Here is a 25,995-nt window from a genome sequence, read left to right on the forward strand (position 1 = left end):
TCACTTTGATCAATTTTACAAACATTTTTTTAAATTTTCTAAAATTAACGAAATTAAGAAAATGACTCAGTTATGTTTGTAATTTATATTTTATTTAATTAAAGATACGATATGATATATTGTGCTAAAGCAGACTTGTGATGAATTTTAAGAGACTTCGGAATCGAGTGTCAGGATGGCCGAGCGGTCTAAGGCGCCAGACTCAAGGTGATAACCTTCTCAGTTCAAAACTGAGTTTTACAGAGCGTTCTGGTCCTCTCTGAGGGCGTGGGTTCGAATCCCACTTCTGACAAATTCTTTTGCAATTTTTCTAAACATTTTTCCTACAAGAAACATCCGGTGTTTCGATTATTTTACAAGAACCCAGGTGACAATTTTCAAATCATAGCAACACAAGCATCTCGAGTTCGATTCTCGTTACAGAGGATTTATTTTTTTCTCTTTATAAATATGAAGAGATAATGTGTTAATTATTCACGAATCACTTTAAGAGTTATCAGAGTCAGAATTCGAACGAAATAATTTTTTTTTCCTTATATTTTAATTATTTAGTTCAATAATAATTAAACATATTAGAGAACTGTGAATAACATTTAACGTGAAGATGTAGAGATTTCATTTAGTATATCTGATATAATAATGCAACATCATTTTATAATTTTATAACAAATATTTGTATGTACAATTATACACTGTTGTTATTTATATTTGATGTAACAGGTAATGGTAGAATCTAATCCGGTATGGTCTAGTGGCTAAAAAAAATGCCGAGCAGGCAACATCGTTAGGAAAATTAGTGAGCAAGAGTGTTACAGTGATTAAGATCCGCAACGCACTGTCACCCAGTGACAAAACAGAAGAACATTATCATCGTTAGCAAAATAAACATACCACAAAAGAAAAAAAAAAAAACAAAATAGAGGACACATCGACAATAGAGCCATGCGGAAATATCGCAGGCACCAATTCAGAAATATAATCTACACCAGTGAGCCTTCAAGACACCAACAAAATGAATAAACAAGAAACAATACCACAAGAAACGTTCGAAAAATTATTAAAGAAAGAAAAACGGGGATCGCTCAGCCAGATGGAAATAGAAGTCCTCTTACAAAAGGCTCCCACCAAAAGGAAGCAGCAAACTCCCCCAAAAACAGCTACGAAATTAGCAAGGAGCAACAGTGATGCTCTGGAATCAAAAAACAAAATGGCCGCATCCCCCAGTGAGGATGCAAACAAATTAAAAACAATGGAGGGTCTCATAGAAGAACTAAAAATTCAAAACGAAGAGCTACGCCGACAGAATGAGGAGCAGAGAAAATTAATAGAAACGCTTCTATCAAAGGCAACACAACAAGAAGAAACCAGCCCAGGTACCGAAAAGGACAAGGCACTTTATGATCGGGAATACCCAGCGATCCCAAATGTAAAAGATAGTGGAAGCCAACGCAGAACGGACACACCGGCCACACGGAAAGTCACCACCACTCTCGCCAAAACAAAAGAGCCCACACCATCTACGTCGCAGGCGAGGCCAGAACGCAAGCAATACGACACGACACAGGTCAGAAATACCAAACCCCTTCCAATAATCACTCTAAATCAAAGTGCGCAGACACGATCAATACGATCCTCACAAGCGGTATTAAAATAAAAGGAAATTTCCGCACAAAAAAAACCTCAGCAAACACACATAATTTATACATAGAAACACCGGAAGACTACAATATAATTATCAAATTATTAAAAAACAAACAAATAAATTACTACACATACACCCCAAAATACGAAAAACACCAAATAATAATCCTCAAAGACCTAGAAGGCGACTATAACACAGACACAATACTAGAAACCCTAAACGACCAAAACATCGATAACCTACACTTCACAAAAATCAATAGATTTCAGACAACAAAATCTACAGAATTAAACACCAAACTACCAATTTACACAGTGCACCTAACAGCCGACAGTAATCTAAACAACTTATCCCAAATTAAAAAAATCTTGCACCAGTCAATTAGGTGGGAGAAACTCAGAAACAAAGAAATAACCCAATGCTGGAAATGCCAAAGAATAGGTCACTCATCAACAAACTGTAATTTAGAATATAGATGCGTAAAATGCGCCGAAAACCACGAACCCGGTAATTGCAAAATCACAACCCCACAATCAAACCTAAACACACTCAAATGCGCTCTCTGCGGACAAAATGGTCACCCAGCTTCGTACAGAGGCTGCCCATACACCAAACAACACAAGCAAACAATCACAGAACTACACCAATAACAAATATGAAACAAGAAACGAGAAAATAGCAAAAATTCACAAACTTGTACAACCAGAAATCTCATACAGCAAAATAATCACCGGCACAAAACAAACTTCCACAACACCACTTCACCACACACCCACGCAAAAAGATCAAAATCCTATGCAACTAACACGCACGCCAGCACCAGAACCCCATTTCACACACTTCAATACGCCACACGCAAAAATGTACATGGAAACCAAGCCAAAGTGATTAGTCTTTAAGTGTATATGTATATAGCTATAAGACTATTAAAATTCAAATGTATTGTTATATTTTTCATATGTTTTTGTATAACTGTAAAAACTGAAACTGATGGCAATTTTGAATAAACGTATGTTAAAAAAAAAAAAAAAGTGGCTAGGAGAATTTAGGAAAATTACTTGGCCCTGCTTGTACGATAAACAATAATGTACGATATACTGTGCTTTTAATATAAAGAAGACTGTGTGATGAATTTTAAAAGACTTGGCAATCGGATGTCAGGATGGCCGAGCGGTCTAAGGCGCCAGACTCAAGGTGATGATAACCTCCTCAGTTTAAAACTGAGTTTTCTCGGGCGTTCTGGTCCTCTCTGAGGGCGTGGGTTCGAATCCCACTTCTGACAAATTCTTTTGCAATTTTTCTAAACACTGTTTTGCAAACGATTAACTATTTCGTTGCTGTTACCGCCTGTAGGCGTTTTGAAAATTTTCTCGCGCTGTACTGTTTGCCGTTTTTGGCACACTTCCACCTTGATTTACTTCTAAATTTTATCCTTTGTGCACTTTCACCTTAATTTAATTAAACAAATTTTGAAACTACACGGGCGAAACAAAAGATTTTGCGGCTGCGGTCGAATGTCTACAGACTGCAACACGCGTTACGTACTAAAATCTGCCGCAGCCAAAGTGTTAAATCGATTTTCTTTCACATTGAGGTAGTTAAATTTCGTAATAGAGGTTGGTGTCTTTTAAATAATTTATAGTACTTTTTATGTGGTCCTGTGACGATACTTGTGGCGTTAAGCTTGAAAATATTTTGAAATCTCTTTCACAACTTGCAACTTTTAACACGATTGAATTGAACGTTTTCCATACGATTCTTCTCTTCGGACTAACCAAAGACTGTCAATGTAATTGATCATTTAACCATCACTTTCGTTTCTTCTTACCAGAACAACCATTCATTTGCTACTGTAGTCGGAATTGTTTCATTTGCAATACTCTATAGGATTGCCACGGAACACGTACTTTTACAGTATCTCTATTCTTTATGTAAATGCGTAGTAAAACGTGCCTTTGCTGGTCTATCAGTATGCAATTACCCTCACTTTTATCGACATTCGCGGAAGTGAGTTGGGGAGCGAACACGTGCACCATGATCGAGTCTATAATTCCGAAAAACGAGCGTGCAATCGCATCCGTTTATCCGCAATTTTCTCAACAGGCACCGTGTTAGATTGAATGAAAATAACCACTTGATAACATGTCAGGGTTAAAGTACACACCGTTCCTACTCATACGACTCAACCCTACCTCGAAGAACTTTTCTACTCGTCGAGTCGTAGGTAGATGGGTTAGCAATGGCTTATGTGCCTGGCCACGAATGGATGAGATCATTTCGACAGTTGATTCATGTACAAATAAGTTACATAAAGTGAGAACTGTGTCGATATATTCGAATAATTTCACGAGTGCATAATTTCCAAAATGAGTATAATTTAATAATTTTTCTGAACGATATTAAAATGACTGATAATATTTTACAAAGAAAATGGTCTTGGTGTTTTCATACAGATACAGTGGCCTCTGGAAAATTGAATCGAAACACTCGTCGTTTATGACAATCGCTTACTTCGCGTACAAACTATGGATACTCATAATGATGAACGTATTCGCCGTCACTATATTCGCAGACATCTACGAGAACATGGACAACCTATCGATCATTAGCGACGACGGTTGTTTCCTCGCTGGAATACTCGTCGTGATTTTTAAGGCTATGAATTACCAAATTCATCAGAAAAGTATAATTAAATTGCTCGACGACATATTGAACTGTGCTGATGATCTCTGCAGATTTTCCAGTAAGTAGTACCATTAAAAACCTATCTCGTGTATCTTGGAGATCGTAAAGATTTAATCATACTGAAGAGGACATTATGAATGTTTTTTATGACGCGAAATTTTATGGTCTGATGTGATATAATCAGCTTTCTTTATTAATTTTTATTAATAACGTGGTACAGGTATTTCGCATTTCTTTTAAAGGAGGATGGTAAAAAATGGCCATTTCTGGCCCCGTGCGGAAACGAAAAATTCTTGCGGGACATTTAGAGTACCTTCCAAGGAACAAAAAATGTTACAAGCATTTATCCGAAATGTGATGGGAAAGTTGTGAAAAATAAGTGCAAATTTAAAAAAAATGGCAGGTTTCATCTTCATCTTCTGCAGATATTGATCCATCTCGAAAATAATTCTTGAGAAAATCTGCAGGTAAATGAATCGAGCAAACTTGAGTTGCTACATGAAAAGAGCAACTAAGAACGCGTTCGCCGACTTTGCATCCGTTTCCACGCGGAGCCAAAAATGGCCATTTTTGAACATCCTCCTTTCATAGTGTTTCACACTTCACGCGCTACATAAATTTCTGACGTCATTAACGTAACTGACTTTCTTTTAAAAAAAATCATTATTCGAAACTCATTCAGCACACTTGACAATCGATACCTCGAGTATCGACCTCTTCTTAAATACTTTCCTACATTTAAAAAATAAAACAAAGTATGCAACATATTTTTCCAACGTCTAAACATCTCGAAAGCGACCTGACGTCGTTGATTCAGCTCCGCTTGATCATTTTTTCACAGCCCTCTCTGTATACATAGCTTTTCTCCCTCGAGCCTTCCAACAGGGACTTATTCAGCATTACTCGGCACATTTCACGTTGTCGCACTTTGTATACGCGCTTCGCAACGTGCAACGCCTCTGCTAGACTCGCGCACGTCGTTGTATAGTCGGTGGAAGAAATATAGCGAGGTTGTAAATTAAAGCATTGTTGGAATCCGGGTAGAAAAGTGGACACCGATTATATTTTAGCAATATAATGTTTATTTTGGGCGATGATACTTGCACACGCAGATTCTGTATTACAATGCGCGAACTTCACGAAGAGAAGAGAACGTTGGTTTTTGCTGCGACGTGTATTAGACCGACCGCTCTTAACTGTACTAGCTTGCTTTCTATAATGACACTGTGGGATTTGGTTAAATAGTTTTGTGATTATTAGAATAAAAGTAACCCCACGCGACGCCGGTGCTGTTCACTTATAATCTTTTCTTTTTTATTCTTCTTACCGTTGCTCCGATTCGCTCTCTTCCGGCTCGATGCTTCTCGTTTTTTTTTCCCACACACACACCTCACACTCTTCTTCCTCTTCTCCACGCACGCATCCACATACACACACTCACACAAGCCGCGATCGGCTTTACAACCCATGTTGTCTAAACATAACAAATGCGCCGCGCACGATTGTCTTCCATTCGTTCTTCCTTTCCAGGCCATTCACACCACTCTCTCACATTCACTCTTTCATACCAAAACCCCCCACAATACTCTAAGGGATTTTGCGGGTGTACTTACAAGGAAGGGATTTGGGGGAGAAGGTGAACTTGGTTCTGGTGACGAATTGCTGAACAGGACTTTGAAGGGACAGTCAGCGAGTCGATGAGTAACTTGTTTTCGACGTTACAGGATTCATCTTTAAAATGACTTCGTGACTCAATGTCAATAGACGGTTGGTTATACAACAGCATTAACGGGGTGTTCGTCAATTTTGTCCTCTACTTTCTTCAATTTTGTTATCAATACCGAACATGTAACCCTTGCTATATTTCTTCCATCGACTATACCAATATTTCGAACAATTCAGCTAGAAAACACCTTCTTGGCTTGTTTGTAAATTCGAATTAATCGTACGTCGTTCCTTATAGATACCGAAACGAATAAATACATCATCAACCGATACTATAAATTTAACAAAGTAGTTTTCTACGGGTTCAGCATGTTAGGATGCGTTTTAGGAATAGCTCTGCTATTTTTCTCGCCTCTGCAGAACGGTTTGCCCATCAGAGCAAAGTATCCTTTTAACACCACTATATCTCCTTTCCGAGAGATTGGTTTGGCTGTCGAAACTTTTGCTGTTTCTGGTGGTTTATTGAGCATAGTTGCCATGGACAATATCACTGCAATGATGTGCAGCCAGATCACTGCTCAGTTCGATATGTTGAACGTACTTTTTGAGAAGTGTACTAGTCAAGTGGAGAATAAAAACGTAAATGTCCTAACCTAATCTTCAATTTTTCACTTAACTCTCGGACAACGGATGGCACGATATTCTTCGATTGCGGGTCAAATATGACCCAATGCTAAAATCGTTTTCGTACGAATTTACATTTTCTTATTTTACTAAGCACTGTATTGTTTAAAATCATTCAAATATATCATGATTAAAATTATAGGTTTACGGGACGCGCCATTTTGACGCATTTCGAATTTCACAAGGAAAATTACAGAAACCGTTTACATTTCTCTCCTACCACTTGTTATAAATTTTATGCAAATATATAATATCACAGAGTTTCATTTATAAGTTAATAGCGTATAATCTGTTGTTTTTAAGTAAAATAGGTTGTTTCTTAACCCTTTCGCTACGGGAGATTTTAAGGCGTAACGTGGGTGACTGACGATAAATTTTTAACCACGGCTGCAAAATTTGTTCATTTGACCGTATCGTTTGAAAATTCGCTCTATTAAATTAAGCTGGAAGTGTGTAAGGATGAAATTATGAAATTATTAGTGCGCGCAAATTTTCAAAACGCCTACAGGCGCCAATAGTAATGAAAGGGTTAAAGAAAATGTGCGGTTTCGTTCACGCGTCAATTTCACGCGTCTCCATAGAGATAGGTGTAAAAGAAATGTCCGTGAACCTAGTGTTAACGTACCAAACATATTTGTAACACGAGGAGAGTTGTTTCAACCGGAATTCGAAACAGAATCAGAGACATGTAAAAGCCGGGTCATCGGTGACCCAACATCCGCCGTCCGAAGGTTAATCAATGGACATGTATGTAATATACGTAAATTGTCTTTGTAGACCGATGAAATTTTCAAGACAGAAACCAATCGAATTAACAAGACGCACGACAACACGTTTCTTCGTCGTTACAAGACCTGTCTGCAATTTCATCAGAGATTGATCTCCATAACCAAAGATTACAACAGAATCTACAGCTCGAGCATGTTCGTCCAGATGATCTCCAGCACTTCGATTATTTGCTTAACTGGTTTCCAAGCTGTCGTGGTAAGATATGCGATGCTAGAAGCGTAGATCTATCAGTTCGTGATCGATTTGCATCGTGCGGGAACAGGTCGGAGGGCAGAGCTCGGACATCATGAAGTTCGGGATCTACTTGAGCGCGGCCATATCTCAGCTGTTGTACATCTGTTGGCTGGGGAACGAGCTGAGCTACTCGGTAAGGATTAATTAGACGGATCGATCAATTAAGCGCGGACGATTTTCCTCGAAACGACGAATTCTCAATCGTAAACCGTCGGTTCAGAGTTCGGTGATAGACAGGAGTCAGTGGCTCTCCGGTTGGAATCACGAACATTTGACTAGTATCGTGAAAATCTTCACTCTGTCCACCATGTTCACCAGACAGTCGATTACGTTGAAGGCTGGCGTATTTTATGTACTATCTCTGGAGACTTTTATCGCGGTACGTAGACCAAGTGTGCAATATTCCTGGGTCGTTTCGAGGAGTTCTTGGAACCGAGTGGAAAAACTACTCGTATCGTTTTCGAAACCTGCGAAACAGTCTTCTTTCGCTTCATTGCTTGGCTAAAATACTTCTTTGTACCGAGAAATTTTTTAACGTGGGAACACACGGAAGTCATACGCGATCAAGATACGAAATGTGCGTTCGTCTAAAGTTCCTACTGTTTTAGAAGTTTCATACTCTGTCGAGACTTTATCTTAGTCTTTTTTTTTTTTTAGTAATTTCTGGCTAACCTAGTCTATTTAAATCATACCTACAGTTCGTTCCAACAACTTCTTAAGGGGGTATTCCCATTTGGAGGAGCGAAAAAATCGATTTTTTTTATTACATTTTCTGAAAGTATAATATTTTGAAAATGTGTTGCTAACATTCTACGCGTGAAATCGACGAAATGACAAAGTTACAGCGATTTTAAGAAAGTGATGCACTGCTAGAAACGCTAAGTGTTTCGTAAATGTTTTGCAAACTGGCTGCCATGATTTTTCAATAATGAATCAACTAATCTCTCCCAAATTTTACATACGTATAAAATAGATATCCCTTTATGGTCCGTACTAGAATTACGTCAATGTCTGCAATAGTTTTCTTTTTATCACCTGAAGAAGTTAAAACTTTTACGAGAAAACAAATATTTTTGCTTTACATGGCTGGCCAAAATACATTTATTTTTTGCTATAGTCTAGTAAGAACGATGACAATACTCATATGGATTAAGATTATCCTTGATTTTTTTTTTTTTGAACGAGTACAACAACGTGAATCAAGGCAGCCATTTAAAATAGCACACTGCGGAAAATACGTAATATCTTGAATAATAATTAAGATAATTACGTAAAAATTACACTGTATTTTCCTGAAACACGACCAAACGTGTATGAAAAATTTCAAGTCCCTTAATTTACAATTATCGAATAATTTGTTATCCTAAAAATCGCCTAAAAATAACGCCTCCAAATGGGATTACCCCTTCAAGCGACCCACGTACCTACATCAGTGTTTTCCTCACGATACCTGTTGCAGATCGTAAGGAGGTCCTACTCAGTCTTCACTCTATTGAACAACATGCATTCGACGAGTCCGTAACGCTGTGATTCCATCTTTACCGCTAATTAACCTGTAAGAATACGTTTTCCAATAGTGTGTAAAGAGATATAAAGAATCCAGCTACTAAGCCATGATCTTCCTAGGATAAAAAAACAAAAAGGTACTAGAGAAAATTGGCCTAGCATTTAGACGTAGTCTCACGGTTGAAACGAAGAATTTTCGGCAGACTGATAATAGTTAAGAATCGCGGCAACCTGTTCCATCGTCACGGTTACAGCAAATTCCCCCCTTAGCCTTCAGGCCAGCAACCTTGCAAATTATGGTCTGACAGTACTCTCACGCCTCGTACACCACGGATTTACCGATTCGTTCTGTTTGTGCTCGGTAATAACGCGTTCAATAATAATCGGGAACAGCTGCAATTTTCACTTTGTTAACCGAGGAAACACGGAGAAAACGCTAGCGTTGGTCGAAATATTCGCGATGAGAAATCGAGATTCACGGAACCACCAGAACTGAATACGATTTCAAGCATAAAATCAGCAACTAGTCGTGACTTTTTCTTTCTTTCACATTCTCCAATTGCTTACGCGTCTCTTGCGAAACTCGCTATCGAAAGAGACGCGAAATCAAAAGGCTTCTCTTCCTCCTCGTCCGGTACCGTTATTCAATTTATCTCGCCGCGTTTCTAACGATTAACAGCTTCCATAGCCAACTCCGGCAATCAGACGTCCGCCTAAACGATGTTCGCGTATTATTAATAATTGTGTTTAACTGCGCCGTTTCGTGCAAGGAACGTCGAAATTCCGAGATTTCGCGTCACGTACCCCGACAGACCTTCGAATCTAATTAACCGAAATTACGCGAGCCGCGTGTGGATTAGCCGATGATCGTCACACCTTCGCGAGTAATCTACGATTAGAGGCGTAAACTCCTCGCCGCGGTGTGTCGATTGAGCACCGTGAAGATCGGCGTTAACGTCGAAATCCAGGTATTCAACGATGTGACGAGGGGGAAATTCGACGACAATTAAAAAGCAAACACCTTTTACTGCCTCTGTTGCTGTCGTTGGTCAGCTGAATTCCATGAAATACGAGAAGCTCGCGGTTTCGTCGTCCAGCGTTCAATCTCTACCTTCATCTGAACGATGACTATCTACTCTGATTTATCGTGCCCCACCTGTCTTCTACAGGGAGTTCCATTTAACTGGACTGGCATAAATATCCCAGATATTTTCGTTAGCAGGAAGAATTGTACGAGGAAGAGGAGGTTTTCTTTCTTCGAGGACTGTTAGAATCCGCGTTGGAAACATTTATAAGTAGTAACATATTTCGGACGTACAGAAACACGCAAGTTATTCGATCGCCAGGATAGAAAGAACTCTGCTTCGCCGTTCCGAGGAGTATTTTAAAATATTGCTATTCGATGGGGAGAGGGTTGCTGTGACCCTTAGTTACAGGGCGATTAATTGTAGGTAAGTCTCCTCTAGAAAGTTCAACTTACAAGGGAACATCCCGAAGTGATAATCACCGATATTGATGATACTTTGGTACACGGTAGTATTGAAAGAAATTTTTTTCTTTATCGTCAATCGTCCACACCGAAGGAGTGAAAATGCCCTCAAAGATAAGGGTAATTAATATATTTGTTCAAAATTATTTACTATTTTTTATTTGTCAATTCCATTTGTCATTCCTCTATCTCTAATAGTTTCCGAGATGTTAGACTAAATATGTTTACTATCTCTAACTTTCAAGGCGATTTTCACCCCTTCACTACTATATACCAAAGTTTCATCAAAATCAACGATCATTCCCTTGTCAGAGTGAAAACAAGTAAGACTAATTTCTTTCGCATTTATCAGTGAATGAATCAATAGATTGGTCACTCAACAAGACTATTTCCCTCTTGAAGTAAATATAACATAATTCATATTACGCGTCCTTTACCACTAATCCTTTAACCACTAAGATAAAGAAGCAACGCGTTTTCATTTAAATACCATTAACCGGAGACTCCTGTTGATAGGCAGTGAAACGAAGGCAGAGGTTATCTCCCGATCCACCAGTCTCTAAATTATAAATTTAGCTCCGTAACTCTCTTTCCTTTTGTCTCGAAGAAAATACATAGTAACTCCTATTCCTCAACTTAGATGTAGCATCTAATTTAACGACGCTTCAAGACCAATTCTTTCAACTCGAAAATGTACAAAGCAAGTTTCAATTCCTCCATTAACGGAGTTGTAAATCAATTTCTCGTTAAAGTAATTTAAGGTAGCAGCATCGGGGGCCAGTTCTTTTAACTCGTTTGCAAGAAATCGCGTCTATCGAAGTATAATTAACGATAGAACGGGCTGAATTGGAAAGTGGTCGCGCATAATGATCCACCTTGTTGCATGGCAAGGACTGACCGAGACAGATGACGAGAAAAGGAGCGAGGATGTCGTTGTTCTCGCTGCCATTCTGACCGGTAGTTGCTTCCTAGACAGATGGTCACTTTACCACATGTTACCTAACTGTAGGCCTCCTTTCAGTACCATTTCTGCCGTTGGTATCGTGTATTTCCTCGCTGACTCGCTTTGTTGCCAGTATGACTTCTTGCGGTCCTGTTTCTTCTCCCGCGAGGAAACGTACTAATCATCCGCATGTGCGCCTCTTTGCCACGCTTCTTGCCATTTTCACGCGATCGTGTATATACTCTATGTTGCACTTCCTTTTTCCACGTTGCTACACGCTGGAACGTTTAAAACGGCGTCAAAGAATTCCTCGAACTGGAGACTATTAGCAGGAAAAATTGTAGAGATAAACAGCGACGAAGTGTTCCTATTACAGTGTTGTTAGATTCCCGTGTTTGGTAATTTAAATGGAAAATAACAATTTTAGTTTACTAAATTTTGTACACGAAATCTTGCAAGTTCTAAAGCACTTAGCTTCTATTGGAAATGGGTTATGGAATTAAATAGTCTTTTATCTTTGTAATATACGATTTTATTTACGGTCTCAGAGGAAACGTCTTTACTCTATTGAATCTTCTGAAGGACTGTTTCTGGGCACCCAAAAGAAAGTTGGGGTCCCCTTATACCTAGAAACTGTTTACACTATGGTATGGCATTGTGCAGTGAGTGACTCGAAGACGGACACCAGATGCATCTGGTGGAAGTCTTAGTGCCTTTGTTTAAAATAACCCGGAGACATTTTTTTCCTCACTTGATTATTTCCATAGGGTGTTGTTAGAAATAATCCAACAGCTTCTAAGTAGATACGTTCGGTCGTAGCGATTTTTCTATAAGTGTGCGGGGTGCTTAACACCTTAACACATGACAACGTGTCAGACTCGTGGCAGAGATTCTGGCGAAGATGTGAAAAAAATTGTTGTATTAGTAAGAAAAATTAATAGTAATCTTAATTTTCGTTTAAATTCCCAGGAATGAGGATTGCTAAATGTAATTAATCTGTGACAGATTAGTTTTTGTTGCCAGATACAGTATTAAAGCAGAAAATGGCTGACGCTTAGACGCATAGTGGTCTAACTTGGCGCCGCGAAATTTTGAATTGTTTAGTAACTTTTATTTTTTTTCAAATACGTCTCATCCTTCATATCTTTACTAACTGTAAAAAGCAAAAAATAATAATAATAATAATAGGGGTGCCGTGAATTTTGTTCAATGATTTCAGTGTGCGGCCAGAGAAAAAAGTTTGAGAACCACTGAGTTAAGGGGTTAACTGCTTGCTTTTATTAAGGTTCGCAGGTCTTATTTTGGGGTAGTGGGAGTACGGAAAGGTCCAACGGTCTTGGGTCTTGATGAGTATGACTCGGGGTTGACGAATAACAGAGTATGACTCGGGGTTGATAGATAACAGTAAAGCGTATGAGTAATGGTGTAAAAAGATAATTGCTAGGGGTTACCAAGCGGTGTATATGAAGTGTGTCTGTCTGATTTGTCAAGATTAGAGCGGTATCTAACAGTGTGAACAGAATTCTAATCAACTGGTATCTATATCGATCTATGAATTGAAAATTTGAAAAATGTCGAAGAATACAACACGTTTCGAGAAGATTTCGTAGATTTTCTACGATGAAGTCTTAACGTAGAAGAATGTCTGTTACAGGAAATGAAATAGAATAGAATGTCGAGTATGCAAAGGGTTAATCTTTGAGTATTACCCAGTGAAAGGAATGCCTCCTATGTTTTATTGTAAAAGTTCTTTTATTGCACGTACATTCAGCCGTATCGTGACTAAAATCGCTAACATTTCACGATAAAAAAGGAAAGCCTGAAACGGAATGCGCCGAAGGAGATTCTCTTTACTGCCTAATAAACCTCACTCTAATGTCGAGTTATCGAAAGACAAATCAAGGAAAAGAAGCATGCACGAGCCGTGTGTGTAACCGGAGGATTAAGTAAAAAAAATAACCAACAATCGAGATGACAGCGTGTGTAATGATACGTTGATAAACGCCTGGAGAATTTTATGCCAAGCATCGAGAAAAAATGAACCGTTCCACGTGTCGTGGTGGTCCGTGGAACGATCTCTTTCAGCTTATCGTTCGCGTATACGGTTCACCCGTCAGTCACGTGCATAAATTCACAGTTGAAATTTTCATACGGCCGCCGGGGCCTTTTCAAGTGGTCCCCAACCGAAAAACGATCTCGTGGCGTCGCGTGACCCGCGGGTTAAATGCATTCTTCTTCGTACACGTTGCCCTGGTCCCTTGCACGAACCACTCGCAGTACTCCAGAAACTGGAGTAGCGATTCGTTATCGGAACTCCCCTTTTGCTTGTCCTCGGCTTGGATACCTCGTATATCAAAGTCCACCTTTGCGAATTTATTGCATTCTCGGCGAGAAGTACGTATTAGCAAGTGGTAAGAATACTTCCTTAATTAGGCAAGCTGTGCCCTCGTTCTCTGTAACAGAACGGGGTAGTAGGAAGAGGTAGCTCTGTAACATTAAAATTCGGGCATTTTTGGCTGGTTCATGTTCGCACTCACATATCGAAGAGGAAATGACGAAGATAAATAATCAGGTTGCTGCAGATGAAAATGACCGAGGTCTCTCGATGAAACCTTCCACGTGTGTAATTTTTAGTAAAAATGATAATTTTTTAATCGCAGTATGATCCTCCATGTTTCAAAAATATTACGTGAAATGGTAAATAGAAGATAGTTTCGTTTATTTAGGTTCGTTATTAAATTTCGGTGTATTTGATCTGCATTCATGTGATTCACTGTCGTATACAATCTGCCATTTAATAGTGAAAGAATTGACGGACCACTATGATCGATGGTTCGTCAATTCTTTCACTATTAAATGGTAAATGATTTTCATTTGGTTAACGCCTAGATTTAAATTGATATACGATAAGTGTTATCTGGTTGCAAATTCAAGAACACAATTCTGTTGTGAAATCGGCCATTTCATATTGGCACAACAACCTACTATTACCATAGTATTTCATATTATAAACAAACTGTATATATAAATGTTCCTTCAAATTTTCAAACTAATCAGATTATTAATTTCTAAGATTCTCTTTAGTTTCTGCATAACTTCCTTAATATTTAGAATTTCGCGAAAACTCTCTTTCATCGCCTTATTCCAACCACGTAATACGTATTATCAAATAATGAAATATGGAGCTGCCTCGTTCAGTTCACATGGCCAATTCCACGTTGCAGAGTAAACAAGGCCAGGCAAAGAGGGTGGTGTGGGACCAGACCAATCTTCCGGGGCCAGGTAAAAATTTAATGGGCAACAAGAAGGACAAGCAAGCAAACAGGATTAATTGGGCCAACGTAATGAATTTTTAGGCCAATGTGTCTCCGCCCCTGGCTTTAATCGAGAAAATTAATGACCTCATCGATGTGGGTGTTCCACGAGGGCAACGTCGATCAATCTTATCACAAACAAATTCTCATAATAATTCATCTTGCGTCTCGTGCTCTAGAAAATTTTAAAGAAGCGAACAAACACACCTGTGCAATTTTATCAGCGCGAATCAAGGAAAATGAAAAATGTACCACGCTCCGTTGGGAAATGCCGTTACGATGAAAGTTTCATACGTTATCAGACCTACACGCACTGACAAATTATTACATCGCGCTCTTAACTTTCCTGAAAAAAGTAACCTGCTCGTTCACCGTGCACAAGTGTTTAAAAATTTCAAACGATCTTGATCGTGTGTACGATTATTCCAAACGATCTTGATTGTGTGTACGATTATTCCAAAATAAAATGACTTCGGGGAGAATTCCTTCTCTCTCTCGCAGGTACTCGACTTGCACAATGTTGAAAAAAAAAAAAAAAGTAAACTGACAAGTATAAGGAAGTTCGTATCGCTGTAACGTATCTGCTTTTTCGCCGACGCATCGATGTAACATCCTCGAAAAAAAGTAAAAAGAGGAGAGAGAGAGAGAAAAAACAAGGCAAACTACGAAACATCGAAATCGGGAGATACGTTACATTTCCGTGGTGGTCATTATTCTTAGCGGGAGTCTACCTGATTACTCGTATAATTACTCGTACGATTTACGAGTCTTTTTCGACGATACCAACCCGAATATTTTTTTGTCGCTGACCACTTTGTCGGTGGTTCTTGTAATATTTCAAACAGAGGCTGCTCGATTTATCGGTGGGAAGTGTTACATAAGATTTAACGTAAAGATCTCATCGAAGATCGTGATTCATTAAAATTCCAAAGGTGAAGAGAGAAGCACTTGTTCGACGAATCATAATGAGTATTTTAGGGCTGATCCAGTCTTCAGGATCGCGGTTATCGCTGTTACGCCGGAAGAACGTCAGACCAGTGGAAAAAATTACGGAGATTACCCCTTAATTACCTTCCGGGTGGTCACGGGGGCCGATATTGGCTGGTTGGCATCTGCATAGCCGGTTAAATGAATAAAACCGGCAGCTTTGATTGTGCAGCAGATGGGCACACCGTATTCCACAAGTTTCACCGTGTAATCTACTAAAAACAGTCGCAAAAAGCCGGCAATTTCATCCAGAAAAATGTATATACGCAAAATTCACGATTGCAATTATTATTACCGGGGTTTATGAAGATATGATTAAAGAGCCTCTAGGAGGTCCAGAAGAAATACACTTGTTTCGAATAAAATTTTTAACTCACGTACAATTAAGTGCAGCAAGAGCTTCTAAGGTCATAACACCGTGTGACTTAAAAGTTACATACCATGTACTTAAACAATCAAACACGATTTTAGTTTTCAAAATAATCTACATTATTTTCGATTGTCTTTCTCCATTTATCGAGTTACTGACGAAGTTTCTCTCTCGGAAAAAGTACATATAGCGGTTTTTCATCGACCAAGTCGTCGAAACTTTGCCAAAAAAGGCAATCAATATACAGTTGATATATTTTGTAATTCTCATTTTATTCGTTTACTGTTACACTGTTACATTATCAGCAGTCGATTTCTTTGAAAATCATTCATTTTTGCTTCTCCCACCAAAATGCAAAGTTGCAATCGGATGTGAATTTTCTTCTCGCGAACAAAGAAAAATCGGATTGCAGAGTGTTAACTTGATCAACGAACTGTCAAGTCTAATCGAGATTGTAAAGGAACACGGTTTCATCAGAGTTCCGAAGTTTCAGCATAAATTAATCCTGTCCGTTTCGTCGAAACGACGATGGAATTCTCCTGTGCTGAGAATAATATTCGCAACGACACTTAAACGCACAGTATCTTATTCGCCGGATGAGTAATCTCGGCTTAAATATCGCGAGACGTAGTAAATTTTGATTAGCCGTGGATGCTTAGTGGCGGGGCACAGGCTGAAAGAGAGGCGCACCGTCAGTGTAGCCAGCCATTAAAAATTTATCATCACCGATACTTCATCGGACTGTTAATCAACCGCGATGAAATTATAGTAGTTACGCACGCACGTCGCGCTTTTTATACATGATCGCGCGTAACAGCTACTTGGCGAAACCTTTTTCGTTCAAATCGCCGCATAAAATGTCAATTAACAGGCTTGCCTTTATCTTATCTGCTTATATTCCACCTGTGCTATCCACCTGTTTTTTCCCTGTCTCGTCTTGGGGAGACGAGAATGGTGTTAAAGAACGACATGCCGTCGTAATTCCTCGGTTTACTCGCCGAGACGCCGTTAATTAATAGATTCACTCGTCGCCTTTACGGCTGCGAAATATTCAATTTAACGAATATTCGGTAATTGGTTTTGGTAATAGCCGGTAAGAAGCGTCGAGTTAAAATCGGCGATAAAGTTTCATTCTCGAGACACGTCGACGTGGAAAATGAACCATCTTCGGCAACTTTCAGGAATTTTTGTCCCGTATCGAACGAGCGGAATGTAAGATATAACGTTCTGAATAATTTGTCCGTGGCCACGATCACGATACGGATTACGATAGCCTTTAATAATCTGCAAACTAGAAACTGGGGCCTGGCGTGCTCCACTGGGCACGTGGTCGTCCGTGAAAAGCGTCGCGCCGCGAGCAGATCCTCCCTACCTCGCGAGAACTGTCCTCGTTTCCCTACTTCTTTTCCACCATGGGTCGCTAAACAAACATTCTTTGCCTGTGGATAACTGTGGTCATTAGGTAAAACCAATTGATTCTCTTTCTCTAGTTTCTTCATATTAGATTACTCCTTTTCTCTCGTTTCCTACAACGGAGACCGCAATTTTGTATACAGGGTGGGCCATGTGAAATAGGCCATCTAATTATCTTCTTCAGCTAAGGTGGTACGAGAAAATTTTTATACGTAATTTAAATGCTTTCCAAGGATGAATAAGATGGAAGACAATTTTTTTTTTTAAGATTTTTTCATAGAAATTGAGTAGTTTAAGAGTGAGGAAAACATATTTCAATTTAAGTTTATTAAAAAAATACGGTAAATTATGAGCTGTTCAAAACCATTTTTATATCACATAGCCGGTTGACTCGTCGTGTGTGTCATACGAGTAAAATAGTAGTTTTGTCGATATTTCGAAGAAATAAACACAATTGATGTAGATAAGGATATTTATTTCAAAAACATGAAAATAATTATAAAATTGTATGGTAAACGTGAGCATTGCTATTCCTATTTCTTTTTTCCATGAAAGCAACGAAAATGTGAAAAATTACAACAAAATGATAACTAGAATAAACATATAACACAGGGTACTTAATTATCTTTTCTAGCCATTGTTTCAAAGGGTAAGATAGAAGAAAAATTTGTTGCATGGAAGAAATGGTAAAAAATGAAAGGAAGTTTCACATTTCATTTATAATTTTGCAGTCCAAGATCATATCATTACGTATGTTTAAATGCACGTCAATCTCTGCCACAACGTACACTAGAGAAAAAATATATGCATTCATGTAGAAAAACATATGTAGGTGACTTTGAAGAAAATCTTGTTGTCCATCACAGGTGTCCTTACGTAGCCCACATTGTATATTATTTTATACCCATATCAAGACTTTCTCGAGGAACATTTCTGTTTAACATGGTACATAAGGGTTAGCTGCATTAACGGACAATTTTCTCGTGGAAAATCTAACAGCGCGACGGTTAGAAACCGTAATGGATTAGAAACGACCACACAACACTAACGATTCCACAGAAGAGACGATTTTTTCCTAAACGATACGTAATAATACATCTCCAACGATGTTCTGCAGAATTTCCACACGCGAGCTGGAGTTAAGCGAGATACGTCATGTTCCAGAAGCGTACTTAATATCTCTGCTAACGTTTCATCGCGAACCTTGAAAAGCAAAGAAAGAAAAAAAGAAAGAAGAAAAATGTCACGAAAAGTGGCGAACAAATGTCCGTATTCGCACGAGGAGGTTATCCCGTTCCGTTTAGTGGGACGACGACGTGGTCGAGGACAAGTTGCATCCGTTAGTCGCGCGCCAGCAGAAACGGAAGCAAAAATGCGAGAACAGAGGCGTCGCGGTTGATGCCTCTGGTACGCATGAAATTTATTAATGATCGAAAGCCGACGGAGGCCCGTGTAACAGTTATCTGATCGATGAACACCATCCTGCGCGTCTAATGTCGCGTATCCACTGGTTTACGCCATTAACTTGTGATTTTTTACCAAAAGCACAAATTTCTAGCGGCAATTTGTCAATGGCAAGATGAATAGTGCAATATGTAGGAATTGATAGGTGTACAAATTTCTTACATTCCACAGAAAAATTGATCGTCTCGACGATAATGGAATTTCAATCGTGGTAACCTCTGAAAACATCCTTCTCTACTCTGGAATTGCAGCAACGCGAACCACGAGTCCGGTAGAGAGCCGGCCATGGCGGTACTATCTGCATGAAAAGCAACAATTCCCCTCTACTACGAGCCGAGCTATCGTAAAAACAATAGCCACGTGCAGGTCAATGCTCGACTCTCTTTCTACTTAGTAAGGTAGATCGTCAGTTGCGTTTCTCAATTGGAGTCGACAACATCTGAAACGTCCGCGGCAGATTGATGGCCAATACTAAAACCACTCCGGTACTTTTTCCCCCCCGGTGAAAGAAAGTCGATAAAAATTGAACGCCAAAAAAGGGGACACACGTCTACCATAATTGGCCGAGAGGACAATACTGGAAAGCTACTGGAAACAGGTACCGCTTCTTAAAGGGGGATGATAATGCAGCTGTGAATTGGAGAAGGATGCAGCTACCGTGTTACTGTAAGGTGAATACAAGATGGAGGAACCGAAGGAGAGGAAGAAAGTGAGAGGAAGAAGGAAGGTTCGCTACTGGAACGATAAACAGATGGTCGAAGGAGTAAGCGAGACGAAAGTTCTTACTTAGAGGTAGCGATGGGATCTTTGCTCTATCTTGAGCAAACACCTTCGTCCGATTAGATCTTCCGAGATATCCAACTATTTTGACTGAACAACTTCGACAGAGAGGAAGAGGATGAGTCAGATGAAGAATTCAGATGACATTTGTTGATATCGAAGACAATAGAATGGAAGGAAACGTCTATTCGAAAGTTTCGTGGCTCGAGGCCGTCACTGGTTGGCGCCATCTAGCAAGGCGAGCGACCGAAAGAGAAAGAAGTTCTCCGAGGGATCGCGACGCAGGATCCGAAGAGGGAAAGACAGAGCAGCGACAGAGGAAAGAAGACGGAGGAAGATGGTCGTAGCTCCGCTTGCGCTCTCAGGCACAAACTACTCGACCACCAGCCAGCACGGATCCGAAACCCTACCTTGCGTTGTCTCTCGTTGCTCGCCTCGTAGAACACGTTCACCTCACTCCCCAGAAACCACACGCGACAGCCCCGAATCGCGTCTTGAACCTTGGTCTCTCCCTCTCGCCAATCTGACAGCCGCGTACACCTACTGCCCACATTAGCTCGATACGTCTCACGAGAACGGCACCTGTTGTCGCTTTTGTTCCTTGCACACTCTATGCACTTGAACATGAACGTTGATGAACCGACCTCGCTACCGATGTCGGAGATTTGTCCGAAGAGTGCCGCCTGTTCGTCTGAGAAATAGAATTTTCTAGAAATCTTAGCAAGTATAGCAAGTGGTTTTTCATATTTTTTTCTGTTGCTGTTTTTTTCGTTTCGTTTGTTTGTGTGAGAAATATACTGTAGAATCGTTCCGATGAGAGAGAACAGTGATCCTCTAGGAAGAGATTAGATTATTCGGCAGGTAATTTTGTCACGTAGAAGATTTGTTGCTTCGAGTGGAAACAAAATATGGACAGTTGGAATAAACAGTGGTGAAATATTGTGGAAGAAGAAAGGTAGACAAATCTTGTGTGGAGGGAAGCAGGAAGAGAGCAAGATGAAGAGGATCCTGTGGGCGCTGTGAAACGAGTCCTCCTGCGACGCTAACAGAGATCGTGTGCACGTGCTACCAGAGATCATCGATCATCAGTCCTTCATTGATCGCTGTGGCTGATGGAATACACCGGATGGCTCGTCGAATCCAGTTGAAACTTAACAGGTGAGTATTTTTACGTTATTTTTCCTTGAGAATAATTGAAGACCGATGCGAGACTAGCGTTAATCTGCGAAACTTCGCGGTAAATGAATGATAAAAAGAAAAGAAAAAAAATTGACGAACCCCGATCAATAGTTACATCGACTTCGCGTATCGAACACCTGTAGTAATTTTCGAAACTAATCAAACGGAGTCTATCAAACCGCTTTCTTCAACACGTCCATGTCTTTACCAAATTAAGACTTAACGGCAGGCTTAGCTACCAAAATCGCCCGAACAATTATTCTTCCTTAATCAGCGTGATCATTAATCTTCGGATAAAGATCCATCAGGTTGAACGTCCATCTTTGTAACGCCACAAAATTGGATAGGTACTCTACTTTAATCTCGACTGGAGTAATCGTGATCGTTCGTCGAATTCGCGCGGAATGATTGATCGAAGCAGGCTTGCTAGGGCAATACCAAAAGTTTCGTCCGCTTAATCTTCTTTTAATTAAGCAGAAAAATTTTCATTAACACCGCTATCGGTTCGTACGTTCGCGGAATTTTTTTTGTTAGAGTGACACAGGCGGCGAAACTTAATCGTTCAGCCATGAATAAAATTAATACGGGACTGGCGATACCAGTGCCTATGAATACGAATAGCCTTCCGCAGTATATCACAAAACATATAAATATAGAGGCAGTCGAATCGAAGAAAAAGTAAAATTTTACCGTTTCGTGTTCGATCAGAGTGTCCTGTCTACGCTTCTGGGAAACGAATCGAAGTTGTTTCGAGATCGGAATAATTGGCGTTCGTTACGTTTGTTTCGCCAATGGGGCGTCGACTTTCCAGCTAGATACGCTAAGTACCTGTCTCCTAAATCATACCAGAAAGCAGTAAAAGTATCTATCGTCAACTTCACAGGATTTCTAATTCCGCCTATAATCCTCAGTGAGGCCCTATAAAAATTCTCTCTCTCTGATTAGCCGATAATTTTACAGCTGTTTTCGTCCGGAAGGTTCTAACAACTTGACAGGGTACGGTAGCGTGAATAATTATGGTTTGAAGGGAGAGACCGTTTGAAAATCTCAGAAATGAATAATCTGATGAGTTTGAATATTTCATGGAACGTTTAGATAAATTTGTTTGCAATATGAAATACTATTAGGTAATATTAGGTTTCGCAGCTGCATAAGGTTTCCAGAATTGCGTTCTTAACCCTTTCGCTACGGCAGATTTTAATGCGTAAAATCTGGGTGAAATTTTTCAGCAAAATTTCTTATTTTGGCCGTATCGTTTTAAAATTCGATCGATTGAATCAAGGTGCAAGTGCGTAAAGGATAAAATTAAGTATTAAATTAAAGATGCAAGTGCACCAAAAGGCTCCAAAGGTATAGTGCGAGCAAATTTTCAAAACGTCTATAGTAACGAAAGGGTTAATTTCGTTCAATTTAAATCTAGACCAAAAGCAAACCACACCAAAACCGTCTGCCATTTAATAGTGAAATAATTGACGAACTTAGTTAGGATTGTGTACAATAGTGAATCAAGATCAAATTCCACTGACCACTTTTGAGAACAATGAAACTGAAGTGAAGAAGGTTTTCAAAAAGACCTCGTTTCACCTAGCAAAGAATACTTTTCTTTTAACAAAGCCACGAATAACCTTGTTTCCCGATGGTCGAAGCGTACTGAAACCAGTGGATCACACACTCCGATCGATAAATACCATTTTTACCGAAACCCACACACGTGGAAAATTTCATCGATGCCTTGGTCATTTAATCTGCATCGAGCTAACAGATAATTCGGTACTTCGTCATAGGTATGCAAAATTGTCAGACAGAAGGCGAGACAAATGATCTTGACCTCGTAATTATTCACGTTACCGTACATCAGAGTAAATCCAAACCTTTGAAAAATGTGCTCGGAAACACCGTTACACGTTTCGATCGATCATGATTACGATTCGCCGCTGGTCCTCGTGTAATCTCCGATTAATTAGCGCGGTGTACTTTGTAAGAAATCGTCGAATCGCGTTGAAGGTTCGAGAATCGAACGAGGGAACGAGCAGAGAGATATCTATCTTCGCGGCGTCGCAAGGAAACGGCCTTGCAAGGCCACATAGAAGCCGCCTCGACACACACACCCACTTTATACTCGTAAAATAAGACCAGAGAAACCTCGTGAACGTGCTAGAAGCCGGCGTTGGCTCTTGCCTAGGGAGTAGCCAAGCTTCCCCTTCATCTGCTAGACGGGTTCTTGTATACGTTCATTCAGCTGGCCACGCCTCGATACTCCAGTTTCCGTGATCCTCGTGTTTCTTCTTTCCCTCCTCGTTCACTACTCTCTTCAGCGATCGGGCTGCTCGTCCTGCCCGACCGTGATATCAGATTAATCCTTTAGCGGGAGTTCGTGGACACGCAAGATTAAGTCGATTATAAGATCGTTGGAAATTCATCGAATTTTAACATTTCGAATTTGCGACATTTACATAGATTTTGGGTCACAGAAAAAGTCGTGTCGTTTCAGAAATCCAGTTTCGATACAAAAAGTAATAGCATTTACAGTTACTATTAATCGATGATGCTTGGACCATTTGTCACTTTTCAGGCAACTTCTTAATCCTCTTTATTCAAAAAAATTCTTATCCATTGGACGACAAAACTGATCTAATGTTAAACTTAAGTGATCTGTATTTTTCAAATTTGTGCCATTTAAAAAAGTTTTCTAGTGAACGAGATAGATGGTAATCGAATGGTCAGGAAAGTATGGTAGATGTGTTATGAATTCCCAGTTTAATTGTTCAATTTTTCTTCTATTTTTATTTCTCAAATCTAAAAGTACTTTCATGCTCCATATCTTCGAACATGCTACACTTTACCAAACGTACTTCTGCAAATGACAAATGAAACCTAAGGAAAATAACGAGCCAAGTACGAGTTTCATGACCTAATATAAAAGAAGCAATCAACCCTTTTTTCTAAACAAATTTGCTCTTACCTGATAGATACAACTAATCTTAATTTACTTTTTGTCCTCGAGTTGATAAACAGCATTAATAAGGACAATTCTATCTCCCTTGTAAATTGTTGCAACTATTGTATAAACTAACGAGTCTTCCTACATTTCATCCTAGATCAATGCTGGGTAATTTTGATTTTCCACGGGTAACAGGTTTCGAAATATTACCAAAGAATCAGGTTCATATGGCGAACGTCGGCTGCCAGCACGAAAGTCGATTATGACGATCGATGGTCAGCAGCAATTAATCAATCGGTCAGTGAAGAGTCTGGCGGTGCAATCAGACACCATTTACGTCGTTTTAGCCTCAAAGGGAATAATTTTAATTATCGCGGTGGAACAGATGGTCGAGCGAACAGTAAAGCCGTTTCGGAATCTCGTTAGCGTTAGCGCACAAAGCGTCCTCAGCTTTTATAGCTTTATGGTTTCGCCAGCTTGTAAATGACCAGGATAACTGCTGTTACGCGTCATAGACAGCCTCTCAATTTTCTCGTTATATTTTACTGTCTTACGTACGGATCATACGGAAGAAGTTTCAAGAGAATTCCTTAATCACTCGCTTCACTTTTACCACAACATTTTCTTTTTTTTTACTTCAGCCAGGGGTGTGCGAGAACTCGAAAATGTCGGGAACCCGATGCTCGGGTCGGGTCCCGAAAGTATCTCAGAATTCGAGAATTTCGGGATTCTCGAGAATTATAAAATTTTAAGAAATAGAACATGGAACGAAAATGGTAAGCAAATATGTGATAGATATGATTTATTTCATATTTTCGTGTAGAAAAGCTAGTTTTTCAACGTTCTCCGATAATAGTTTCGTTCCACTTTCGGGAATCCTGAAATTTTCGAGAATCCCGACAATCTCGAATCACGATATACTTTCGGGAACCTGACCCGATCCCTAGATAAATTCTCGACCCGACATTTTCGGGTTCTCGCTTCGAGAATCCCGACAATCTCGAATCACGAGATACTTTCGGGAACCTGACCCGATCCCTAGATAAATTCTCGACCCGACATTTTCGGGTTCTCGCACACTCCTGACTTCAACCCTTTCGTTATCAGCGAGACATACGTATAAGTTCTAGTTGAGTACTCGAACAAAAATTCATCTCAATTTAACCCTTCGCGGTCCAAATTGTCCAGTTAGTCCACACTCATTTGGTCCCATTTTCCCTTTACTTCAATATTTCAGCGTAACATTAGTTATAAAATACTGTAGTAGGATATATGGATTGATAGGATATTCTTTGGTATCTGGGAAAAATACACAAAAGTTTATTTACTTTTCGTCGGTACATGTTAAATATTTGGTACAGAATAATTTTGAACAAGTCAATGTAGTGTTCGAGCTGTTGCTTTCGCTTTCGGGCGTCCGGCTTTAAACAGCTTTAAACTCTCCCGTTACAATATTAACGAAACGGATAAAACGATTCATAACAATTATTGTGGGAAGGCGTCCGATGAGCCTCCTGTACTCTACTCTCTGGAGGTGTCCGGCGGATCGTCCAGCCGTTCTTTCCATTCCAGGAGCGACACAGGTATAGCTCTCGTACCCTCCAATCACAATATTATGTAATACGCGTGAAGTGAATTATAACAATTATTGTGGGAAGGCGTCCGATGAACCTCCTGTACTCTACTCTTTGGAAGGCGACCGGCGGATAGTCCAGCCGTTCTCCCCATTCCAGGAGCGACCCAGGTATAGCTCTCGTGCTCTCCTATCACAATATTATGTAATACGCGTGAAGTGAATTATAACAATTATTGCGGGAAGGCGTCCGATGAGCCTCCTGTACTCTACTCTCTGGAGGTGTCCGGCGGAACGTCCAGCCGTTCTTTCCATTCCAGGAGCGACACAGGTATAG

General features: G+C 39.8%; 1 protein-coding gene and 2 non-coding genes across 3 annotated transcripts in view; all 3 read left to right on the forward strand.

Annotated features, from left to right (window-relative positions):
• Positions 1-169: 169 nt before the first annotated feature.
• Trnal-caa lies at positions 170-292 on the forward strand. Its single transcript has 2 exons — positions 170-207; positions 248-292. It is a non-coding gene; the product is annotated as a tRNA-Leu (tRNA).
• Positions 293-2,798: 2,506 nt separating this feature from the next.
• On the forward strand, positions 2,799-2,924 carry Trnal-caa. The gene is made up of 2 exons: positions 2,799-2,836; positions 2,880-2,924. It is a non-coding gene; the product is annotated as a tRNA-Leu (tRNA).
• Positions 2,925-3,881: 957 nt separating this feature from the next.
• LOC108580221 overlaps positions 3,882-25,995 on the forward strand; it is a 143,428-nt gene continuing 121,314 nt past the window's right edge. The window contains exons 1-4 of the mRNA XM_017943931.1: positions 3,882-3,955; positions 4,096-4,385; positions 6,291-6,631; positions 7,454-7,660. Coding sequence (XP_017799420.1) covers positions 3,882-3,955; positions 4,096-4,385; positions 6,291-6,631; positions 7,454-7,660 — 912 coding nt within the window. The remainder of the gene's footprint in view (positions 3,956-4,095; positions 4,386-6,290; positions 6,632-7,453; positions 7,661-25,995) is intronic.

This window comes from Habropoda laboriosa, unplaced genomic scaffold (genome assembly GCF_001263275.1).
Source record: "Habropoda laboriosa isolate 0110345459 unplaced genomic scaffold, ASM126327v1 scaffold9, whole genome shotgun sequence".
Lineage (NCBI taxonomy): Eukaryota > Metazoa > Arthropoda > Insecta > Hymenoptera > Apidae > Habropoda > Habropoda laboriosa.